Here is a 24,164-nt window from a genome sequence, read left to right as displayed (position 1 = left end):
TGGGAGACCTGGATGGAGTTCCAGGCTCCTGGTCTCTGGCCTGGCCCAGCCCTTCCTGTTGCAGGAATTTGGGGAGTAAATCTGTGGATGGAGGATCCCTTCCTCCCTCCCTCTGTCTCTCCCTCCCTATTTCTCTCTGTTGGTCCATCTGTGTGTGTGTGTGTGTGTGTCTGTCTGTCTGTCTTTGTCTCTCTTCATTGCTCTTTCAAGTTGAAAAATAAATAACAAATTAACATTTTTTAATGTCAAAAATCTCATATTTTTATTTATTTTTTTATCTTTTATTTAATGAATATAAATTTCCAAAGTACAGCTTATGGATTACAATGGCTTCCCCCTCCATAACTTCCCTCCCACCCACAACCCTCCCCTTTCCCGCTCCCTCTCCCCTTCCATTCACATCAAGATTCATTTTCAATTCTCTTTATATACAGAAAATCAGTTTAGTATATATAAAGATTTCAACAGTTTGCCCTCCCATAGCAACACAAAGTGAAAAAATACTGTTGGAGTACTAGTTATAGCATTAAATAACAGTGTACAGCACATTAATGACAGAGATCCTACATGATATTTTTCAAAAAAATTGATTAATTTTCTATGTAATTTCCAATTTAACACCAAGTTTTTTTTTCATTTTCAATTATCTTTATATACAGAAGATTGATTCAGTATATACTAAGTAAAGATTTCATCAGTTTGCACCCACACATAAACACAAGTGTAAAAATACTGTTTCAGTACTAGCTATATCATTACTTCACATTGGACAACCCATTAAGGACAGATCCCACATGGTACGTAAGTACACAGTGACTCTTGATGTTGATTTAACAATTTAACACTCTTGTTTATGGCGTCAGTAATCTCCCTAGGCTCTAGTCATACAAATTAACATTTTTTAAAATGAAATAATTTTACATTTATCACTATATAAATTGTTGTTGACTGATTGTTCTGGTCTCTTATGATTATTTTGAATTTTGAGTATAGTACTAGATTGATTTTCATACATATTTGTTAATTTTTTCTATCATAATACTACCTTAATTATAAGTCAAATGTGCCTAATTTGAATAGTGCCTAATTTCAATAATTAGTGCCTAATTTGAATAATTCCCTTATTCAAGTTATAGATTAAATGGCTAAAAAGAACTGGGACATAGATAGAGACCTTCCTCTGGCCTTCAATAATAGCCAACACCTATATATCATGTTTCCTCTGTAAGTGGACTGTTAAGTGCTTCATATATATTAACCCATTGACTCTACGCAGTACTCTTACAAGATACGGTATTATAATCCTCATTTTATTTTTCATTACTTAAAATTTATTTGTTTATTTGAAAGGCAGAGCATCAGAGAGGGAGAGACAGAAAAAGAGGAGAGAGAGAGAGAACACTTTGATCTACTGGTTTACTCCCCAAATGGCAAGATAGCCAGGGCTGGGCTGGGCCAAAGCCTGGAGCCTGGGACTCCATCCTGGTTCTCCCATATGGGTGGCAGGGGCCAGAGTATTGAGTCATCCTCTTCTTCCATCCCCAGCGTATTAGCAGGAAGCTGGATTGGATGTAGAGCAGCCAGGACTCAATCTGGCATTCTGATTTGGGATGCTGGTGTCACAAATGGCATCTTAACCCACTGGACCACAATGCCATCACATTTTATTATTTTTTTAAAGTTTATTTTTATTTATTTGAAAGGCAAAGTGATAGAGGAGAGGGAGAGGAGAGAATGAGAGAGAGAGAGAGAGAGAGATCTTCCATCTGCTGTTTCACTCCCCAGATGCCCTCAGCAGCTGAGGCTGGACCAGGCTGAAGCCAGGACCCAGGAACTCATCTAAGATCTTCCATGTGGGGGCCCCTGCACCCACATGGGAGACTGGGAGGAGGCACTTAGCTCCTGGCTTCGGATCGGCGTAGCTCTGGCCATAGCGGCCATTGGAGGGTGAACCAATGGAAGGAAGACCTTTCTCTCTGTCTCTCTCTCTCACTGTCTAACTCTATCTGTGAAAAGAAAAAAAAAAAAAAAAGATCTTCCACATGGGCGGTAGAGACCCACATACTTGAGAATCACCTGCTGCCTTTCCAGGTGTGCGTTCACAGGAAGCTGTATCAAAAATGGAGGCAGGAGACTGTACCAGGGCTCCTAGATGGGATGCTGTGTCCCAAGGGGCAGCTTAACCTGCTGGTGTGCCACAACCCTGCCTCAGTCCGAAGAAACTGAAGCACAGAGAACTTAGGGAACCTGCCCGATCCCACAGCTGGCAAGCGTCAGAGCCAGGATCCCAACTTCCTGATGCATTTTCCAGATCCATGCTCTTTGCCGCTCTGTGCAGCGCCACTAGCATCTGCCAGGGTTCTGCTCCGTACTAGGAGATGATTGCATAAGGGGCTCTATTAAGTCTGACCAACGATTGTGCTACTATACTATTGTGTGTTTTTTTTTTTTTGGTGTATCTTTGGTGGCAAATCATCTAGAACCAGAGCATCTGTGCTTTGTATGTGCTGTGTCATCTACAAATATATTCTTTGCCTGTTTATTCACCAAACCCTAAACTCCTGTTCTTCTTTTATGTATGCCCAAAAGATAGTTCCTTTTTATTTTCCCAGGCAAATTTAAGTACCCCTTCTCTTTAAGTACCCCTGCACTGTGCAAGTATCCATTGCATTTTGAGATGGATTCCATCAATATGTGAAGAACAAACATTCACAGAGCACCTAGAGCAGGTGCCAGGCTTTATGCCAGGTAACGGGTATGTAAACAGGAGAAGCAGCCTTCCTGCCCTCAGGTTCACCGCTGTAGGCAGAGTGCACACACAAGGATGACCCTGGAGCCTGCCACCGTCATAGGTATTCTGCAAGTGCTGTTGGATGGCTGAATGGAAGAGAACCAAGATAGTCTTTTTAAATATGCACAACTATGTCTATAACTGGTTCTGGGTTTTAGATTAAGAGAGAACTTTGAACATTTTTAAAATGTATTTTCAGTTTGGTTGAAAGGTAGAGAGACACAGAGTCAGAGATGTTCGATCTCTTGGATCACTCCCCAAATGACCACAGCAGCCAAGGCCAGGCCAAGCCAAAGCCTGAAGACTGGAATTCAGTCTGTGTCTCCTGCAAGGGTGGCAGGAACCCAAGTATCAGCGCCATCACCTGCTGCTTCTCAGCGTGTGCATTGCCAGGAAGCTGAGTTGGAAATGGAGCCAAGACCGAAACCCAGGCACCCCAATATGGGATGTGGGCATCCACGTCGGCTGTTAACCCCGGTGCCTAACAGTCACCCTGGAACTAACTGTGACCACCTTGGATTTTGAATTAGTAAACTGAGCTTAGGCTAAACTGTTCTGTGGTAAGAACCAGAAACTCTTAGACGTTTATAACGGTAGAAGCGTATACTCTGTGCCTGCCAGTCTAGGGTCATATGCAGCTTTGCTCCAAACCATGATCCCTGCAGGACCCTGGCTGAAGGAGTGACCCCTATCTGGGACATTCATGTTAGTCTCATGGGAAAAGAAAATAAAGCAACATTTCCTAGAAATGCCAGTGCCTGAAATTTTTAGTGATTTTCAAACTCTTTACCACGTGTTATGCCAGACGGTTATTTACATATATTTTTTTAAATTTTGGATATCACATGCTACCAGGATAAATTAAGTTGCTGACACATCTAAGAGAGACTTTAAGATTGACTGAGAGGTTATTTTTAATTACTCAAGTTTTAAAATTCTATTATTGGGGTGGGTGTTGTGGTGCAGCCGGTTAACCAACCAGGCAGCCCTTATCCATGTCAGTGTCAGTTCATGTCTCGGCTCTTCTGCTTCTGATCCAGCTTCCTGCTAATGCATCCTGGGAGGCAGCAGATGATGGCCCAAGTGCTTGGGCCCCTGCCATCCATGTGGGAGATCAGGATGGAGTTCTGGGCTCCTGGTTTCTGGCTAGCCTCTTGCAGGCCTTTGAGGAGCCAACAGATGGAAGTTATCTCCCCCCCCCACCCCGCCTCCCCTCTCCCCCTTTCTCCCCCCCACCACTCTCTTGCTCTCTCTCTCCCCTCTGCTTTTTAAGTAGATGAAAATACACATTAACAAATTACATTATTGAGCCAGAAGTCAACATTTTTATTGCTATACATTTCTCTATAGTACTTTAGTTCTCTAAACATATATTTGTGAACCATTTATTGTTTAGAAAAAGAGCCTCAAATAAGTTAGCTAATTTTATCGTGCAAAAGTATTTCCAAATCTGCTTAATGCTTTTAAACCAAGAGATACAACTGCTTAATAGAGTACAAAAAAATCCTGAATGCAAAGCTATTACTCATGTACTCTTGACTACATAATTTAGAAGTTACAATGAATGAATGATTGCTAGCCTTGATAGAAATACCAGCCTATTTGTATCTGCCTACATGCAGTAGCCAAATACATATACTCTGCTAATTATTTAATTTAAAAAGTAACTTAAATTATTTTATTTAAAAACATGGGCTTTTAAAGATCGGGAATGTTTGGGGTGGGTGTTTGGCACAGCGGCTAAGTTAACACCTCTGATGTCCACACCTCGTATTGGTGTTCCTTGTTTGAGTCCTGGTTACTCCACTTCTGATCCAGCTTCTCGCTAATGTGAACCCTGGGAAGGCAGAAGATGATGGCTTAAGTATTTTAGTCCCTGCCACCCATGTGGGAAATGGGATGGAGTGGCAGGCTCCTGTCTTCCGCCTGGCCCAGCCCTGGCTATTGCAGGCATTTGAGGAGTAAATCAGCAGATGGAAAATCTCTGTCTTTCCAATAAAATAAAAATTAATAAATAAAGAGTAAACAATAGGGAATCTTCTAGAATGATAATATTTTAACAGGAAGAAGCCCTTCCCCAGAGCTTTCCTAATAATCCAAAGACCTGCAATTGACTTTTCCCCCTCCCAGGATACATTCGAGCATCTGTTCTCCAGAGCTGCCAAAATAATGGTGCAATATCCATGCGAGAGATAGATAAGAGGAAGCAAATTGTGGCAAGTGGCTGCTTTTTCTTCATTGAGGATCTCATTATAGGGAATAGACTTAACCTAATCAGGCATTGAAGGTCATTTCCTGAGAGTAAATTACAGAATGAATGAGTGCAGGATGAGTTACCAGATCCTAGGTGTGGAAATAACAGAATGTCCACTCACCTGCCTGGGCTCATTTGCTATTTGCTATTGGCTTATCTGGGCAGACAACACCAGGCATACCAGGTCTGAACAGTGGTGTGTGTGGGAGTAGCAGCCTTGGGAGGCTCTTCAAGAAGGGCAGGCAAAGCACCTAAGTAGAGAGCAGGGGTTGAAGGAACAAGAAATCCTAGTGACAGATGTTATATGTACATGGGGTTGGCTGGGCTGGTGGTAGATTAACAAAACAAGCAGGAAGAAAAGCACTGATGAAAAACAGAGTTGTAAACATGATCACTTGCTCTCGGAAATTTTCTGAAAATAGTTGGCACGGTCTGTAAAAACACCAGCAAATACACATGACTGTTTATGCAGATACATTGGTGATATTTGCAATTTCAAACAAATATGCGTGGTTTTTGAGAAAATCCTCATGAAGCCTAAGATCTTGCCCTTTTTTCCACCCACTGGTTTGCCTAACAAACTCTGCGGCACTAGGTTTTGACTCCTTTCTTTGAAGGATTGTGGATGCCCTAGGAGGTGCAGGAACCACTGGAAGAAATCCAGCCTTTGCAGAGCCGGACAGAACCTGGTCTTTGTCAGGACATTTGCATTTGAACTCTCAGTGAGTCCAGGAGCCTGCTTTGCTCTGCCCCCACTTGGATTTTACTGTTTAGGGGGCCCTTGCCGACTTGATTTCATGTCCAAAACCATGGAGAAAAATGTCTCTTGACCTCCTTTAAGTGTCATCCGTCAACTGCACACAACACGCCTGATACTCTGCAGACAGTAGGAAAACACGTTGACATTTGAGGGGATTCCTTACCCTCCTCATTTCCTTGAGAACCAAATGCTGAAGCTCTTGCCAGCCTTAGAAACACCCAATGGAATCCTAGCTGATATGCATATTTTGGGTGCATCAGTATGTTTGTCATTTTCTCCCTGGAAACGGTTTCTCACGCCCACAAGGCAAGTGTGATCCGTGATTACATCTCCTGCTCGTTCTCTGTGTCCTCTTTGCTTGGAGCGAGGGCTGAGAACATGATTCAGTTTAGGGAAATGACACAAAACCTGGTTGTTAAAATGATCTTTCAGAAAGATCTTTTTTTTAAATGTGTGCAGGCACTCTGCTGGTGTAACCCACAGCTTTCTTCCCCCTGAAACAATGAAGCAGGTTTGAAGGCTACGGTCCTAGAATTATGGCATTGGATGGACTTACAAGATACCACTTTTAGGTCCTTGGGCATCATTTATTTAATTTCAAAGAGGAGTCTCCACCTTGTCTTTCAAGGTTCTGAGAGAAAGACACGTAATATCTTTGCCCAGGGATTAATACTTGCAATGTTTGCAGCCTTTTCTAGAAGAGCTTTATGTACTTGGTATTTAGCCTCACAAAGTGAAGAAGGGATCCCATTGTTTGGCCTTACACAACGAGGAGAACGTGGGATGTCCTGTTAGTCCTTTACCTCTTCTGGTTTGTTTCGGGAGTCCCTTTTGTCATCCTGTGTTCGTAAGACAATGTAGATCGTAGCAGGCACTATTTGATGTTGAAGAATTAATTCCTCTAAGAAACTGCAAAACAGAAGGGTATTTTGGGCATTGGCATCATAAATCAACATTTCTATTTTCTGAGCATGATTGTCCCGGAATAGGCATTGCTAAGATAGATACTGAGTTTTGAGAGATTTTCTTTGGGGACACAATGGGCAGCCTTCAATGTCCCCATTTGTGGCTAAAACCTGATTTAATAATACAATATTGCTTTTTCAAATAATGAATGTGGGTCATTAAAGAATGGAATGGGCTGGATAGGGAGATGGTAAAACTTTATATAAAATAGAATTATAAGGCTCATAAATTACCAATATAAAACGACATGAATAACTGTTTATCTCTGAATTTCCCTTTTTTGGAAATTCCAGCTCAATTTTACAACTCAGAATTTTTTAAAAAAACTTGAAGAATAGTTGAGGGCAAAAAAACAAAAAAAGTCCAGGAAAGTCAAACGTAGGCTATGGCATAGAATTGTGGTTAAAATTAACATAGGAATTACTAGTGCCATGTTTCAGCGGGAGTGATCCCAGGAAGGCCATATTTGACAAAGAGTAGAGTTGAAAAGGAAATTGTAATACAAAGATGTATTACAAACACAAGAAGGGAATCTCACAGGAAATAAAGAGGCACTCCCTTCAGAAGAAGTGGAGTTAGGGTTGTAATAAAATGTCGAAGTTCAGGTAATGGTGTCCTTGGGAACAGAGCGTCCTGGTGAAGTAGTGGAACTCTAGCTAAGCCAAGGCACCATGTAGGAGAGTGGTGTGGACGAAGGAAAGAACAGGGTTTCACTGTGTGTACTCATGTTCCAGGAAGGAGAGGGTGTTTTGTATGTAAATACCTGTGCCACGAGAAGCCCAACATTGTGAAAAAAAGGATGAAGGAAGTAAATATTTTTGTATAATTCAGATTGGGATGCCAGGAAAGTTTATTCCCCTAAGGTTTTCTTAAATGCTTCTGCCAGTGATTTAGTCCTGCGTGAGTAATTGGTGAAAGAGGTAGAAAGTGTTTGTTAATGAGAAATTGATTATTCAGGTCATGTAAGAAGCTAGTTTACAGTTGTCTGGTTATATAATGGTCCCTAGAAATGTCCACTTCCTTATCCCCCATGGAGTTATATTATCTTGGATGGCAAAGATGGCAAAAGGGACTTTGAAGATGTGATCAAGTAAAATATTTTGAGATGAGGTGATTATACCAGATTATCTGGATGGGCCCTAAATGTAATCAGATTAGAGTCCTTATAAGAAAGAAACAAGAGGAAGGGGATATGGTGGTGGAAGCAAGAAAAGAATGATGCTGGGTTGCAGCTATGAACTCAGGAATGCAGGCAACCTCTGGAAGCTAGAAAAGGCCAGGAAACAGATTGTCCTATAGAAGCTTCTAGAAGGAACACAGCCTTCCTTGTACCTTCATTGAGCTTTGTGAAACAGATTTCAGACTCTTGACTGCCAGACTGAAAGAGTGAATTTGTATTGGCTTAAGTCACTAAATTTGAACAGCAACAGAAAGCACAGATAGGAATTTGTAGGTAGCTCTTGGTTAAGTGCCTTTTACAATGAATCTGAGTTTTTCTTCAACTCTGAGATCTGAAAGTATCACTCTTATTCTGTGTTGTGATGTTCTACAGGTTGACAAGTTAAGGTTGGAAAACTTGGATATGGACTAGATTTGAGGCCATGTGCTAGGTAGGGTTTTGTGGAAAGATACTGCCCACATAGATACCTTGACTCAATATTCTTCTTTTTGAAGATTTAATTATTTATTTGACAGAGAGAGAGTGAGCGAGCGAGTGAGCTTCTGCCAGCCACTGGTTCACTCCCCAAATACCCACAACAGTGAGTGATGGGCCAGGCTGAAGCCAGGAGCCCAGAACTCCATCAGTGGATCCCACATATGTAGCATGGACTCAAGTACAGGAGTTATCGTATGCTGCCTTCCCAGGTGCATTAGCAGGAAGCTGGATCAGAAGCAGATTACATGGGACTCCAACTGGCCCTGCAAAGTGGGATGCTGGAATCCCAAGCAGCAGCTGCACCTGCTGCACCACAAGGCCTGCATCTCATCACCTTTTTTTTTTTTTTTTAACATTTCTTCTTCTTTTTTTTTTTAACCTGGAAACCTTTTACTTAAAGTATACAAACTTCATGGATTTCATATATACAAATTTAGGAACATAGTGATTCTTCCCATCCTACCCTCCCTCTCACCCGCACTCCCACCCTTCTTCCACTTCGTTGTCCTATTCCCATTCTTATTTTTTACAAAGATTTATTTTCAGTTAACTTTATACTAATAAGATTAACCCTACACTAAGAGCTAAAAAAATAGTGTGCGTATGTATGTATGTATGTATCTATCTATCTATCTATCTATCTATCAAAAACCACTGTTCCTCAACAGTGGAGACAAGGGCTGTTCAAAATCTTCCCATCTCAAAGTGTCAGTTTCACTTCTATGCATTACCTTTTGGATAGTCTATTAGTTACTGCAGACCAGAGAGAACATACGGTATTTGTCTTTTTGGGACTAGCTTGTTTCACTACGAATAATGGTTTCCAGTTGTGTCCATTTATTCAGTCTCCTTAATAAGGATTTTGTTTCCCATTTTATAAATGAAGAAACTCCAAGATTTCTAAAAATGTCAGTATTCTTACAGAGTGTTTGTGGTCTGCTTTAGGTAGTTAAAGTCCTGACTTACCTGGAATATTTTATGATGGGGGTGGAGAGAATAAGGTAGTGAGCAATCTTCTCCAAATGACCACTGTTGTCCCCGTCCCCACACAACTTAAATCATCCACACTAATGTAAAATAGTATTGGATTTTCACTTTAAAATTGGAGCTACATAGTAGGAACACAAGGTGAAAATTATTAGAATATGTGATGAATAGAAGAATATAGATATTGTCTTTTCTCTAGTTTATTTCTGCTTAAACCTTAAGTTTTAACATTTTGACCAGAAACACTTGCTGTGAAATAAACAACTTACTTGTTAACTCAAAGAAAATACCCCCAAAGAACCGTCTTATTCTTCTTAAGAAAAGCTCACAGGAATTTCTGAAACGCAGCTGTGATCTAGTTTGCAAAACCTCATGGAATCAGCAATTGCAAGGCCGGATCGGATCTCCAGCTGGAGAGAACCTGTGAGTGACACCCTCCCTCTCCCTGCAGCTCACACATGGGCTGGCGGAGGAAAGCGACTGGAAGCACAATTTAATGCACCTTCTTCGATCTGATCTCAGGATATCTAACTAGTTTAACAATTCTCCTTCTGTTGTATTTTCAATGGAAGAACAAGAATGATGTATCATTGATAAAAGCCTTTTTTATGTCCAGCTGACCTTAGGATAAAATGGATGGATTGATTTGCTTTTTTGTTCTAAAAAGCGAAATCACAGGCATTGGTCTACTATGCAAGTCTTGACAATCACCCTGTTGGTTTGTTGTTGTTGTTGTTTTTTCCTGAGGCCTCCAGGGACATCTTGGGCAGGAATCATCCCTTACAGCTCCCTGCTCTCATGGTTTTAAGAATCAGATTGGGAAAACATACAGATGTAGACACAATAATTACCCACGTGGTGTGAGTAAAACCTCCAAAGAAGAGTGTTCCTTTGGGAGCCCAGAGCTGCAGTGGCTTTCCCAAGCCTTGACTCTGGGAGACCCAGTTTAGACAATTACGTGTGCGGGCTGTGTGTGTTGGAGCATCTTCATCAGCAGAAACATTTGTCTAGCCCAACTACCGCAACAATTCAGTGTATTAAGTGATGCTTTGCGGGATAAGCTAAGAGGAGAACTTGTATTTTGTGTTCCTAATCAAGGTCTAGTGTTATTGAATATTCTTCCTTGCTTATCTTGACCTCAGATGCATTTGTTAGAATTGAAGTAGTCATTTGCTTGGTAGACCTGTTCTGTCTCTTAACTTTGCTATCGTTAAGCCTACCTGTACAGGACTGGAATTTTTACCATTAGGAGCAGAAAGGCTGAAGGGGAGTAAAGCTATCCATGCTGCACAGGATTTCAGTTTGATCTAAAGAATTTCCTATGATTCCATCCTGACAGTGTTTGGTTGGAGAAGATATTTGGATAAGATATGCTACTGTCAACATCTTAAAATCATTTTCTGAGTTGTGAGTCAGTAATCTAACCAAACACCTACAGTATCTCATATATTTCTTGGAAGTATGGTAGATTTAAATTTTTAAAAATTTGTTTTAGAGGCAGACAGATTTCTCATGTACCGGTTCACTTCCCAAACACCCAAAACACTGAAACTGGGCCAGGCTAAACCCAGGAGCCTTCAACTCAATCTGGAGCCCCCTCATGGGTAGCAGGAACTCAACTACTTAGCCCTCACCTGCTGCTTACCAGGTGCAGTTAAGCAGGAAGATGGGATTGGAGGTGGAGGTGGGGCTCGACCTCAGGCATGCTGATGCAGGACACAGGTGTCCCTGGTGGGTAAAGTCTTGGGCTAACCACCCAACCCAGTAAAGCACAAATTCTTATTCCCAATCTGTAGATGAGAAGGTTAAGACTCACAGGGATTAAGTGGTTCTCTCAAGATCATCTAGCTGGCAAGTTGTAAAGCCTATATTCAAATCTGGGTTTGTCGAAAACTTGCAAGGCTACTTAGGTCTTTCAATCAGACTGGACTTACGTGTAATCTCTCCTCTTTATAATTCATTCAATCCTTTAATTGCCCTAAAATAACCCACATACCAGTCTGCTGGATATTCTACCAAAGCTGGAAGCAAGTTTCTCTGTCCAGAAACAGGTTTGGGGCTTGAATAGGCAAGCCTGAGGAGCAACTCCTGCACAATTAAACTGTACCACTGTATGTTAACCTACATGGAGAAAAGAGTTATGGAAAACATGAGGTGTTTATAACACTTTAGTCAGTAATCAGCCCTTCACTCATGGATATGAACCATCAGTGAAGCAAAGCCATGTTCTGGATATAATACTTACCAAGTTTTTATCAAAATATCAGTGCTAGACACCTATAACACTGGAACTGGGCAGGCTAAATCCAGGAGCCTTCAACTCAATCTGGAGCTCCCTCGTGGGTAACAGGAACTCAACTATTTGAGCCCTCACCTGTTGCTTACCAGGTGCAGCTAAGTAGGAAGATGGGATTGGAGCTGGAGGTGGGACTCGACCTCAGGCACGCTGATGCAGGACACAGGTGTCCCTGGTGGCAGTCCCTGGTCCCGCTGGGCTAAATACCCAACCCAGTAAGGTACATATTCCCAATCTATAGATGAGAAGATTAAGATTGGCAAAAAACAGGCTCATGATAGTGCAGGGGTGGACATAAAATACTTTTCTCCCACCCTTTCAGGTGAGAGCAGGTGTTTGGCACAGTGGTTAAAGTTACCCTTGGGATGCCTACATGCCTTAACAGAGTGCTTGATTCAAGTCCCAGGTCCTCCACTTCTGATCTGGCTTCCTCTTAATGTGCATCCTGGGAGGCAACAGATGATGGCTTAAGTAACAGCCAGAGCTGGGCCCTGCCACCCACATGGGAGACCCAGATTGAGTTCTGGGCACCTGGCTTTGACTTGGCCCAACTCTGGCTGTTGCTGGCATTTGGAGAGGGAACCTATGGATGGAAGAGCTACCCCCCAACCCCCACTTTCAAACAAAATGAAAATAAACAGAAGTTATTACAAAAAGATAAGTAAAAAGCACACAGATGTTGTTACAGTTCCTAGATGAGGAGTAAGAAGTGATTAGAACTTGGGCTTATCTGTCTTAGCAGGAACAAGGAGCAGGGAACCCAAGTCTCCTATGGGAAGGACAAATGGAGTTTTAAGAGAGCAAGCTTGCAACAATGTTTGTCTTTACAGGTCCTGGTGGGCTTTCTGTCTTCCTCCGGCTGTAAAGCCACCCTGCAGAGGGCTTTTGTGGGAGCCTCCTATACGAGCTGTTGCATTTAAAAGTCAGATATGGGAAGCTAAGAAGGCCTCCTTCCGCATCTGTGGTTTCAGCTCAAAGTGTCTTTACAGCAATTCTGGGATTCCAAGTGGGTCTCCACAATAGAGCACTTCAACATGAAAGACACTGAAAAAGGATCTCTGTGTTCTGCTCCTGTATTCCCACTGTAATTTATAGCAGAACTTGAAATAGCGCCTAGGTTGGTGGCTCAGGTAGCTTCTTGGGACTGCATGGGAAGGCAAGCATGCTTCTCCCTTCTCCAGGCAAGGTGTTACGGCTGCTTCCAACAGCAGCTACACGCTTTGGCTCCATCAGGACAGCTCAAGTATGCCAAATTCAAATCCAACGTTTCATCAGCCCATCTGTAATATCTTTTAGAGAAAAAAAAAATCTTTGAAAGTCTTAAAAAATAATTAATGGATAGATCAGGTCAGGTGTTTTCATGGGATGTGTTTTTTTTTTAATTTTTTTTTTTTTATTTTTGACAGGCAGAGTGGACAGTGAGAGAGAGAGAGAGACAGAGAGAAAGGTCTTCCCTCCGTTGGTTCACTCCCCAAATGGCCACTACGGCTGGCGCTGCGCTGATCCGAAGCCAGGAGCCAGGTGCTTTTTCCTGGTCTCCCATGTGGGTGCAGGGCCCAAGCACTTGGGCCATCCTCCACTGTCTTCCCGGGCCACACAGAGAGCTGGACTGGAAGAGGAGCAACCGGGACAGAATCCAGCGCCCCGACTGGGACTAGAACCCGGGGTGCTGGCACCACAGGCGGAGGATTAACCAAGTGAGCCACGGCGCTGGCCCCTCTTTGGTTTTCATTATGGAACATTATTTTGTCACCCCCGGATGAGGAATCTAACCTGGCAGAAGAATCTCCTTCCAGCCACCAACACAGGCTGCTTACACTTCAGGTGCCTATGTGCGCTGTCTTGAGTGATTTACTCTTCAGCTGTTGTCAAAAACGAGGCTGATGCTCTTGTACTTGAAAAGCATTGTTAAGTCCATTGTTCCCAGATGTGAAAAATCATCAGCTACTTAAAACCTGAATCTGCTTTGACAGCTCTCAGGCCTTAGAGTCAGCATTGTAAAAACTTCCCCAGTGATTTCATCATGACCCAGCTTTGTAAAAGTGCTATTAAAGAGCCTTTTAAATATGTTGGGCAGATTGTTTTTTGAAACAGTGCACGCAAAATTGTTGTCAGGTTAGCCTTAGCAAAATGTTTGCTCTGATGAATTATGCCCCTATTCTTTTTTCGTGGCACTTGGGGACTCTTACTTTTGGGTGTCAAGAAGCTCAGAGAGAAATTTCACTTAGGCTTAAGGCAGTAGCTTTTCTTAGCCTGGGATTTTTATTTATTTTTTCCATCCTAATTACATTGCATTTGCGTTTTTCTGTTAGTCAAGGATATTATTGTACTCAATTCACTTGTTTTTATGGTTATCTATTTCAGATACTTTTTTTTTTAAAGTATGTTGTGTTATCCATGATACAAGATTTTGAGCATTTATTCAAGGGATTTGGAGGATGAAATCATTACATTTTGGTATCATTGGTTCTGCTACTATCCCAGAGGCCTGGCATATGGGACTGAAATTATGACTGCAGGATTATTTTGATTGTGATAATGATGAAGCATTTTTAGACTTTAAAGTAAGATTTCATCAAAATACATAAGTGCAAATTCTTATAATGATGTAGTACATTACTTGTCATAGAAATACGAGTAAAGCTCCACAACTAAAGAAGTTTCTGTGGCTGATTGTATACTTGATATGTAAATGTAGATACTTCATATATTCCCATGCTTATTTTAAGAAGGGTTTAATGAGCCCTCCAAAAGATTGAGGAGATTTAGCAAGATAAAATAAGTTAGAAAAGTGTGAGAAAAAAAAGGGCAAGGCATTAGGGGTGTAGTTGGCACTGGAATGTTAAATCGTCTGCTGCAATGGCCAAAATGTAACTTTCTAGCAGCTTATATGAAAATGAAAATTCTCTGCTCAGATGAGTGAGAAGTACTTGTGATAATAAATCTAGAAGGATTTCCATTTCCTGTAGGATCTCGTGGAGAAAGCTCTTTGAAGTGGATCATCCTGAGTTGGTTGGTGCAGCTACTGTCCTAGTCGATTGTAATGCAATTCGGATTTTTACATAAACCAGTTAAGGTTAAGGAATTTCCCGTCCCATTAGAAAAAAATAAAATAAAAAAGAGGTCACCATTTTGTCCTCTATTACATAGCAGAAAAAGCACTGTGGCATGGCAGAATTCCCTTTGGTGAGACAAAGGCAAAGGAAATATATTTTCTATATTTAGGATGATCTACACCGACGATTTGTCTTTTTCTCTTTTTTGACTGGTGTTGCTGCTAGCCCAGAGGGTACCTTTCTGCAAATTAGAACAAAGGATGCTGACCAAATCCAGAGCCCTGGTCTGTGTTTCCACTCCTTGTTCTTCCGCCCCCACCCCCACTGTCGTCCCGGCTCATCCCACAGTACCTTCATGTGGTGCACAGTTTGCATAGGGTTGTGGAGGCCATGACAATGACCTGGACAGATGTATTAATTTGGGTGGTTTTGCAAACAAGCAGTTAAATGGCTTTGTGTTTCATTCTATGTCTTTTTTAAACTATTAGAACTATGGAGTGCTTCTTAAACTCAAGTAAATATAGCATCACCCCAGAGTTTCTCAGAAAGACAGATTTCTAGACCTTGCAACCCAGGAAACTGCCTTGGAACAAACACCATAGTTGGAGCTAATTTGCAAAAAGCTGGCATAAAGGTAAATAATACAGGTTAATAACCATACAGGTATGGCTTCACATCCTAGTGGTACTATTTTAATCTTGAACAAACTTGCTTTGTGTCAGTTTCTTCAGTTGTCAAGTGAAGGTTAAACATTTTTTGAGTATAGGGTTATTTAAGGACCAAATGAGATTAAATGTCCTACTACAGACTAGGCTGGAAGTTAAGTACTTAGTAAGTGCTGTTAAGGGACCAGCACTGTAGTAGGTTAACTTAACACTTAGTAGGTTAAGCCTCCGCCTGTGGTGCCAGCATCCCATATGAGCACCGATTCGAGTCCTGGTTGCTCTACTTCCAATCCCACTCCCGCCAATGACCTGGGAAAGCAGCAAAAGATGACCCAGGTGCTTGAGCCCCTGTACCCACGTGGGAGACCTGGAAGAAGCTCCAGGCTTCAGATCAATCCACAACTGCCAAGACTCATACCAGCGCCCATATGGGATGCCTATGGCACAGGCAGCAGCTTAACCCACTAGACAACAGTGCCAGCCCCAGTCACTACCATATTATTATGGACACCTGAATCTCTAAGCCTAAACACCTTGCAAGTAATCTGCTGTTAAATGAGCTAAAAGCCACCTGCCTGGTAAAACTGATGGACACTGAGGTAGGGAGATGCTGTCCATGAAGGCCCCGCAATCCCAATTTGAATGAGCAGACTTAGTTCACAAGGACTAATTTAGAAGTAATCTTAGTAAATCATAAGGTAGCTAAGCATTATGCAGAACAAAATTTTTTTCCTATTTAAGGTGACTTTGGGACTTCTTAAGAGTGATATGAAATGAAATGGACATGAATTGCTTGCAAAGAAATGTCTACATTTTTTGAAGTGATTACCAATTCAACATGGCTAGCTCAAAGTGAATGGTGGTGTTTTGTCACTTGAAATATTAAAAGAACATTTTGCTGAAAGGTTTTCGTAGGGGGTGGAATGCCAACAAGTTTCTAAGCAAATATGTAGGTCGAGCTTTTTGCGTGATTATTTCCTCTCTTCCTCTCCATTTTACTAGCCACCTTTTTCTGTTCATGTTCTTCAAACTGTGTTTCAGAAAATATGCACGGTGCTTCTATCCACCTTCCTCTGGGCTAGTTTCTGGCTCAGTTGTATAATATTGTGGTAAATTATTCAACATCGGTAATAGTGACTGGAGAAGGAATACCAATAAGGACCCACACTTGAAGTATTTTATTAGAAAATTATATCCCTTATGGAAATGACATGTGCGTTTATATAAATAGTGATATAAATGTCAAAAAAAAAAAAAAAAAAAAAAGGAGGGCCAGCACCGTGGCTCACTTGGTTAATCTTCCACCTGTGTGCCGGCATCCCATACGGGCACCAGGTTCTAGTCCCAGTTGCTCCTCTTCCAGTCCAGCTCTCTTCTGTGGCCCAGGAGGGCAGTGGAGCATGGCCCAAGTGCTTGGGCCCTGCACCCATATGGGAGACCAGGAGGAAGCACCTGGCTCCTAGCTTCGGATCAGCACAGCGCACCAGCTGTAGTGGCCATTTGTGGGGTGAACCAACGGAAAGAAGACCTTTCTCTCTGTCTCTCTCTCTCACTGTCTAACTCTGCCTGTCAAAGTAAAAAAAAAAAAAAAAAAAGTCATATAAATTCCACCCATTTCTCTTCCACTTTTTCTTCAAATATTTTAACTATTTGTTTTAAAAAAAGATTTACTTATTTATTTAAAAGGCAGAGTTACAGAGAGGCATAGGCAGAGAGAGATATCTTCCATCTGCTGGTTCACTCCTCCAGATGGCTACAACAGCTGGATTTGAGCCGATCTGAAGCCAGGAGCCAGGAGCCAGGACCTTCTTCCAGATCTCCCACGCAGGTGCAGGGACCCGAGGACTTGGGCCATCTTCCATTGCTTTCCCAGGCCATAAGCAGAGAGCTGGATGGGAAGAGGAGCAGCTGGGACACAAACTGGTGCCCATATGGGTTGCCAGCACTGCAGGCAGTGGCTTTACCACTATGCTACAGTGCCTGCCCCTTTTTAACTATTGTGAACTGCACAGTTCAGTGGTACTAACAATATCTGTGCGTTATTCACCCCTTTTGATGAAGAGCGGGGAACTCATCCTTGCACCACTAGGTTCTGGAGGAGTAGAACAGATCTTCTCAGAAGTAAAGAAACAGCATTTGCCTTTCCTATGCACTTAGGGAGAGGAGGCCTCTGGCCGCTGTGAGAGCGCCTGTGGCTGGGGGCAGACTCACGGCAGAGCGGGAGAGGGATTTCAAAGACTAACATGTGGCTGTAACTCTTGTGCCCTGTTTTTGGACCTTGGCCTCTGCCATTTTTAAGACTTCAGGGCATGAAAGGCTTGCAAACTTGTGTGGAGAATAAAGCTGCAGTAGGGGCAAGCTCCCCTTCACCAGTCACAAGCAGCCTTTTGGCAATATTTAAGTGTATAGAAACAGGAAAAGACAAAACTATGGCCCTGTGAGTCTTCCATGGATATATGCATTCATGTATACACATAAATTAATGGTAGCCCAAGTCTTGAAGACAGTATGTTGCTATAGGAGTTCAGAAAATGGAGTAATTTCTGCAAGCTGGGATGATTTTTATCTAATTGTTACCATGACTCTGCACTCTACATAAATGTTAGTTGAAATACTGTAAAATAAAGTATCAATAGAAATCTCACTTTATGTGCAGAATTTAAAAAACGCACAGATTAGGTAATTTCAAAGCCAGTCTACAAAACTCTTTCTGTTAAAGCCACATGATAGAGCCACTGGAGGCGCAGCAGAAACACCCAGCATCTTTCTTCAGTCCTCTGGGAAAAGAGACTCTGAATTCTGAGAGCTGTGACTAATGGACGCTCCTCAAGAATTCATTTCTCTGTTAAATGCAGGGCCCGCCGACTCTGGAGTCTTTGATGTTCTTGCAGGCCATTGGACTAATTATTCTGCATTATTTTCTTCTTTTTCTGGAAGAAGTATGGCTACCCTCATGTAGCAGACCAAACCTTCCTGCGAATATAATGGACATTTCTTGCAAAATGTAAACCTCTTATGGGAAAGCTAAGCGCCATGATCTCTTGCTAATCATCAAAGATGAGAGACCTTGGCCTATGGGGCATACCTCTCCCCTCTTCACTTCCTGTCCGTGAGGCCAATGCAGAATTGAAAAATAGATACTGGTTCTATGTCAATATTTGACATTGATCAAGATCAAAATTTATCGCTGAAACTTTGCCAGATTTGTCAAGAAAAGGGTCAGTGGCTTAAGAAGAAACATGAAAACGTGCTTTCAATCCAGCTATTGTCTGCTTGTTAATAAAAAACTGAGTTGGCCTGAAGGCTACACCATCTGTCTTTCTGACTAGTTCAAATAATGGCTTGAACTGACTTTTCTTGTTGAGTTCAGATCATTTGGGCCTCATGCAAGTGCTGAGGTCTAGTTTGAGTTTGTTGGTGAATGTCTACCCATCAATAACTTGAATGCTGGAAGATGAGAAAGTAGAAACCAATAAGCTACCTTGAATGGAGGAGAATATAACAGCATGAGGTTGTTAGAATTTTGACATTTTGCAGCATGCAAATTATATTGTACATAATCTGCACATTTGCACCAATTACTTGATTCAAGAGCGAAAAGCACCAAATGTAGTATTTATAGTCGGAGTGAGATCTGTGATTTCGTTGAAGAGTCTCCCCTTTGGGGCTGGAAAGCAAATCTGGCTGCAGGTTGTAAGTTTTCAGTGCTGTATCAAAGCGTGTGACCGCTCTCTCCTCCCGCTGTCTTGCAGACCAGACGACGTGCTCCTGCACCGCACGCACGATGAGATTGTCCTCCTGCACTGCTTCCTCTGGCCCCTGGTGACATTTGTGGTGGGCGTTCTCATTGTGGTCTTGACCATCTGTGCCAAGAGCCTGGCCGTCAAGGCGGAAGCCATGAAGAAGCGCAAGTTCACATAACGGGGAGCAGGCCCGCAGGGAACAAAGCACAGAAGCTGCACTTGCTGGCACACGCCCACCTGCAGAGCCCGTGTTTCCTGGTGCAGGTGACGACGGAGGGGGCCGCAACAGGTCTCCGAGAGGCTCCTCCCTCCGAGGCGGCAGAAGCAGGCACAGTGGAAGCCTTGGAACCTCATCGCTTGTATTCTGTGTGTCTCACCATGGCTGAAGGGTCAAGTTCTGAGCTGTATGGAGTAACTGTTTCAGAAAACCCAATAAGAAGTTCATTTCTTTGGAAAGTAACAGTATATTCTTTGTATAGTGTAGTATACAAACTATTATGATTTATGCTACTTAAAATATTAAAATAGAGTGGTCTGTGTTCTTTTCTATTTCCTTTTTTATGCTTAGAACCCAGGATTAAAAAAAAAAAATCTTGTGGTTTATATTTGATTCTGCTAGATTAAACTTTTACTTGACAATGAGAATTCCCGCAGAACTCTTGACCTCACTGTATGACCCTCAGGTTCCATTATTAAAAAGAGTCTTTTGCTTCCTGCTTGAAAACAGGAATACTGTGTTGGTAACTTGGTCTCCAGGCAGTTCTGTGTCTCATAAGCACGGGACCCTCAAAGGCTGGGGAAATGCATCTACCAGCACCTGCCTTTGCCAATCCAGAGCTTTTCCTTAGATCACTTCTTAAGAGCTGAGAATGGGGGCAGGCGTTTGGCACAACAGTCCACACCCTGTTTGAGACTCCCTCATCCCATATCAGAGTGTGAGGTGGTGAGCCCGGCTCCACTCCTGATTCCAGCTTCTTGATAATAATGCATACCCTGGCAGGCAGCAGACGGTGGCTCAAGTACTTGGGGACATGGGTCACCTGACTCATATTCCAGGCCCCTGGCTTCAGCCTGGGGCAGCCCTGGCTGTTGGCAGACATTTGGGAAGTGAACCAGTGGATGGGATCTCTCTCTCTCTGCCTTTCAAATAAATAAAATCATATAAAATTTAAGAGAGGGAGGTGGTTCTTAAGAAGGCCTGCCTCTTGGGGCCAGAGTTGTGGCGTAGTGGATTAAGCTGCCACCTCTGATGCCGGTATCCGACATGAGCACCTGTTTATGTCCTAGTTGCTCCACTTCCAATCCAGCTCCCTGCTAATGCACCTGGGAAGGCATGAGAAGATGGCCAGAGTACTTGGGCTCCTGCCACCCACGTGGGAGACCTGGATAAAATTTCAGGCTCCTGGCTTTGGCCTAGCCCAGCCCTGGCCGTTGTGGCTGTTGGGGACTAACCCAGCAATGGAAGATGAATCTCTCTCTCTCTCTTTCTCTCTGTAACTGCCTTTCAAATAAATAAGTATTTAAAGCATGCATACAAAAGGGCTGGCCGCAGCTCTGAGCCCTGGGCCCCTTTCTTCACCTGTTCCTGTGGTTGTTGGTGGATGCTTATCCCCGAGCCAGAGCAGAACATACATGTTGTGAAGGACACTCCTAGTTCAGTGCTGCTTTCATCTCTTTTAATTTTAGGTCAGGAAAAAAAACCTCAAATCAGTTCAAGCATTTTGTTTTTCTTTTCGGTGTCCTGGCCTTGATGTTAGGGGTATTAAAACAGGAAGACCGCAGCGGTGGCTCCACCTGCCTGGACCAGCCTGGAGAGGCAGCCTGGCTGACATCAGTGCTGCCGGTGAGCCTTTTGTGTCTGTGTCACAAGTGTATCAAGGAGATCACACTAAGGTGCACCTGTTCATAAACACAATGCGAATACTGGTCAGGGGGCCCCGTGAATGTCAAACTTACTTATTTAGCATATAGAATCAAATGTTTATTTAAAAGAGAGTGCATTTTCAGTAGCAGAAACAAGTAACACAAAATTGCTTCTTGCTTTTTTCTGATAGTCTTCAGACATGCTTCTATTAGAAAAATGGCAAATTGGAGTTGAAGGACAAGTTCCCCTCAGTTATTTCCTTAGGATTCTAAAAGCAGTACATATTAGTGGTATGAGAGTTCCCTGCCTTTTTTGTTCATATACTAATGCCTTCTTAGTTTATTTAATTTATTTGAAAGGCAGAGAGAAACAGGCAAACAGAAATCTCCACTCTCTGGTTCACTCTGTAAAGGCCTGTACCATCCTTGCCTGGGAGAGGGACAGGAGGCAGGAACCCAATCTGGGCCTCCCATGAGAGTGATAGGGACCCCAATTAATTCATCCTTCACTGCTGCCTCCCAGGCTGTGCAGTAGCACGAAGCTGGGATTGGGAGTGGAGCCAGGACTCCAACCCAGCCACTTCAGTATGGGAAGCAGGCAGCCCAAGCAGTGTCTTATCTGTTGCACCAGATGCCTGCCGCAGCTTTCTTAATTTTAGAATGACTGAGAGGGCAGGCTCCTGTGGAGGGGTGTGGAGGTGTTAGGGAAGATCATTTTTTTTCCTGTTTCAAGTGTTAGAGGTTTCAGTGTGGAACAGGCCTTGAACACACTATTTCTGACATCCTTTGAGGCAGCTACCGTGCCTTGACTTCAGTCCCAGTTTTCTGTGGCAGCATCCTTGTTGTCTTAGCAACACAGTGAACTCTCCTAAAGCAGACAGTAGAAACAGAATCAGACAAGATCATCGTCTTTGCATCACATTGTGGGGGATGCAATCTATCCAACTATGTATGATTAGCTGACTAAAGAGAGTATATGGAACATGGACATATGTACAATGGTACATAAAGAAGTTCATGGAAAATGGAATAAAAGATGTTTATTTTGGTGTGAAAGATTTTGAAATCATGTGTTTTTTTCATAGTATGCATTTTCTATGAATTTTTGAAGGTCCCTTGTATGCATGCATGGATTTCAAACTTTTTTGCACCAAAATAGATCTTTCTTAAAAAAATTTATTTGGCAGGTAGTTACAGACAGAGAGAGAGACAGAGAAAGGTCTTCCTTCCGTTGGTTCACTCCCCAAATGGGCACTATGGCTGGAGCTGCTCTGATCCGAAGCCAGGAGCCAGGTGCTTCTTCCCGGTCTCCCATGCGGATGCAGGGGCCCAAGCACTTGGGCCATCCTCCATTGCTTTCCCAGGCCACAGCAGAGAGCTGGACTGGAAGAGGAGCAACTGGAACTAGAACCTGCTGCCCATATGGGATGCCTGCGCCGCAGGTGGAGGATTAACCAAGTGAGCCATGGCGCCAGCCCTCAAAATAGACATCTAATCCCATTTTTTCATGAACTTTTTGAGGCCCTTTCTTATATGTTAGAGAAAAGCAAAGTTGATATGCCCGTATAGTAATCTGAGTTTTCACTTACCAGCTTGATACTTGCACATTTATGTTAACTAACTGCTCCCACTTAGGCCCACAGAGCATACACAGCTGTGTGGGTTGGACTGATTGTTGGAAAAGAGGGGAAGCACGCTGAATTCATGAGGTCATATAGTTTCACAGCCTTACTTGCTTACAGTGTAGTTCCATTTGAAGTTCCTTATTTATACTTCTTGTTAAAAGTGAAACCCAAAAGGAATAAAGAGAGGACATTTTAAGGCTATAAAAGTAAAAAAAAAAAAAAAAAGGCTTAAGTTCTCAATATTTTTGTTCTCCCCTTTCTAATTCTAGAAAATGGTCTAGGTTCTGTAACAGAGACCCCCGTGTAAAATGGAAATTATGCCTTCCTCACATAGTGCTGCAGAAATATTTGCAACATTCTGGGCAGCAGGGAAGCTCTGTTTCGGGATTTGTCTACCTTCTTTTTCTCCTGTTTCCAAGGAGTTGTTTATGAGGTGCTCAGAGCTGCCTCAACTTTCCAGCCTGTGAAAGGAGAGGAAGTTGGGACAAGATGATTCCTTTTAAGGAAGTTGCAGCCATTACTTCTGTCTACAGGCCACTCGGGAGTAATACTGCACAGCTAGACCCTGCTTCAAGGAAGGCTGGGACTTGGTATCTCCAGCCAGGGATCTGGAGATGTGCCCAGATGCAACTCAGGGGAAGGATCTGTTACTACAAGGAGAAGGGAGAGGATGAAAACTAAAATAAAAGACTCTTGGGCAGCAAAGGTCCACGCCATGACGAAAATCTGCTGAGTGGACACTGCAGAGATGCCTTGCCCTGGCAGGAGTGAGGTTCTTGGTGAAGCTGGGTGTCCACTTTCTGGGAGAAGCTCCCTTATGCACTGCCCTCTGTGGCCTCTGGTTTGGTCTTGGGAGACTCTTGCTCCTTAGCCTCCACGGCCACATTTGACCCTTTTGAGTGACTTGACAGTTTCTGCAACCCCCTGCCCACTGGTGTATAATTTACAGACCTAGATTGCCTTAGAGATTAAACAACCATAGTCTACTCTCAGTCAGCGTTACAGCCCATGGATGTCACGGGGCGCACCGATTAAAACACAGCAAGACTGTGAGGTCAAATTAGGAGTCTATATTAACCAGCTGGAGACTGCCTTTCTCACAGAGCAAGTCGGGAGAAGATAGCAGTGAGTTGCAGTAGCCGGGGAGGGGGGTTTTACAGGCAAAACCAGCAGTTCATCAGTGGGCAACGTGAGTAAGCAGGAAGCAGCTAGCCAATCAGCAATCAACACCTATTCCCGCCTGAGTCAGCGGCTGGCGGCAGGTGTCCAGCATCTGATGTACCAAATGTTTCCTAAATGTTCAGTCAACACAACCCACACACCTTTCCTTTACTTTTACTGTCTTGAAGTTTTAAAGTTTTAGAACACCCCATCTTGTCACATGGACTGTAATAATGACTCCCCTCGCATTTTTGGTGTTTGATTGCAGACAGCGTTCAAGCTTCATTGTTCCACCCCTCAGCCCCCTACCCTTCCCGGGCTGTGTTCCGCTTCAGGTGGA

At 42.9% G+C, this 24,164-nt stretch overlaps 1 protein-coding gene across 2 annotated transcripts in view; it reads left to right on the top strand.

Moving 5' to 3' along the window:
* Positions 1 to 20,000, top strand: part of KCNMB4 (potassium calcium-activated channel subfamily M regulatory beta subunit 4) — a 71,560-nt gene extending 51,560 nt beyond the window's left edge. Inside the window, exon 3 of one of the 2 annotated variants that reach the window (XM_062202073.1) lies at positions 19,185 to 20,000. In XM_062202073.1, the coding sequence (XP_062058057.1) occupies positions 19,185 to 19,353 (169 nt within the window). In that variant the 3' untranslated portion in view covers positions 19,354 to 20,000. The remainder of the gene's footprint in view (positions 1 to 19,184) is intronic. The other variant, XM_062202074.1, reaches the window with a different exon arrangement.
* The last annotated feature ends 4,164 nt before the right edge of the window (positions 20,001 to 24,164 follow it).

This window comes from Lepus europaeus, chromosome 10 (genome assembly GCF_033115175.1).
Source record: "Lepus europaeus isolate LE1 chromosome 10, mLepTim1.pri, whole genome shotgun sequence".
In the NCBI taxonomy this organism is placed as follows: domain Eukaryota; kingdom Metazoa; phylum Chordata; class Mammalia; order Lagomorpha; family Leporidae; genus Lepus; species Lepus europaeus.
The sequence above is the reverse complement of the archived record's forward strand: the minus strand, read 5'-3'. Positions and strand labels throughout refer to the sequence as shown.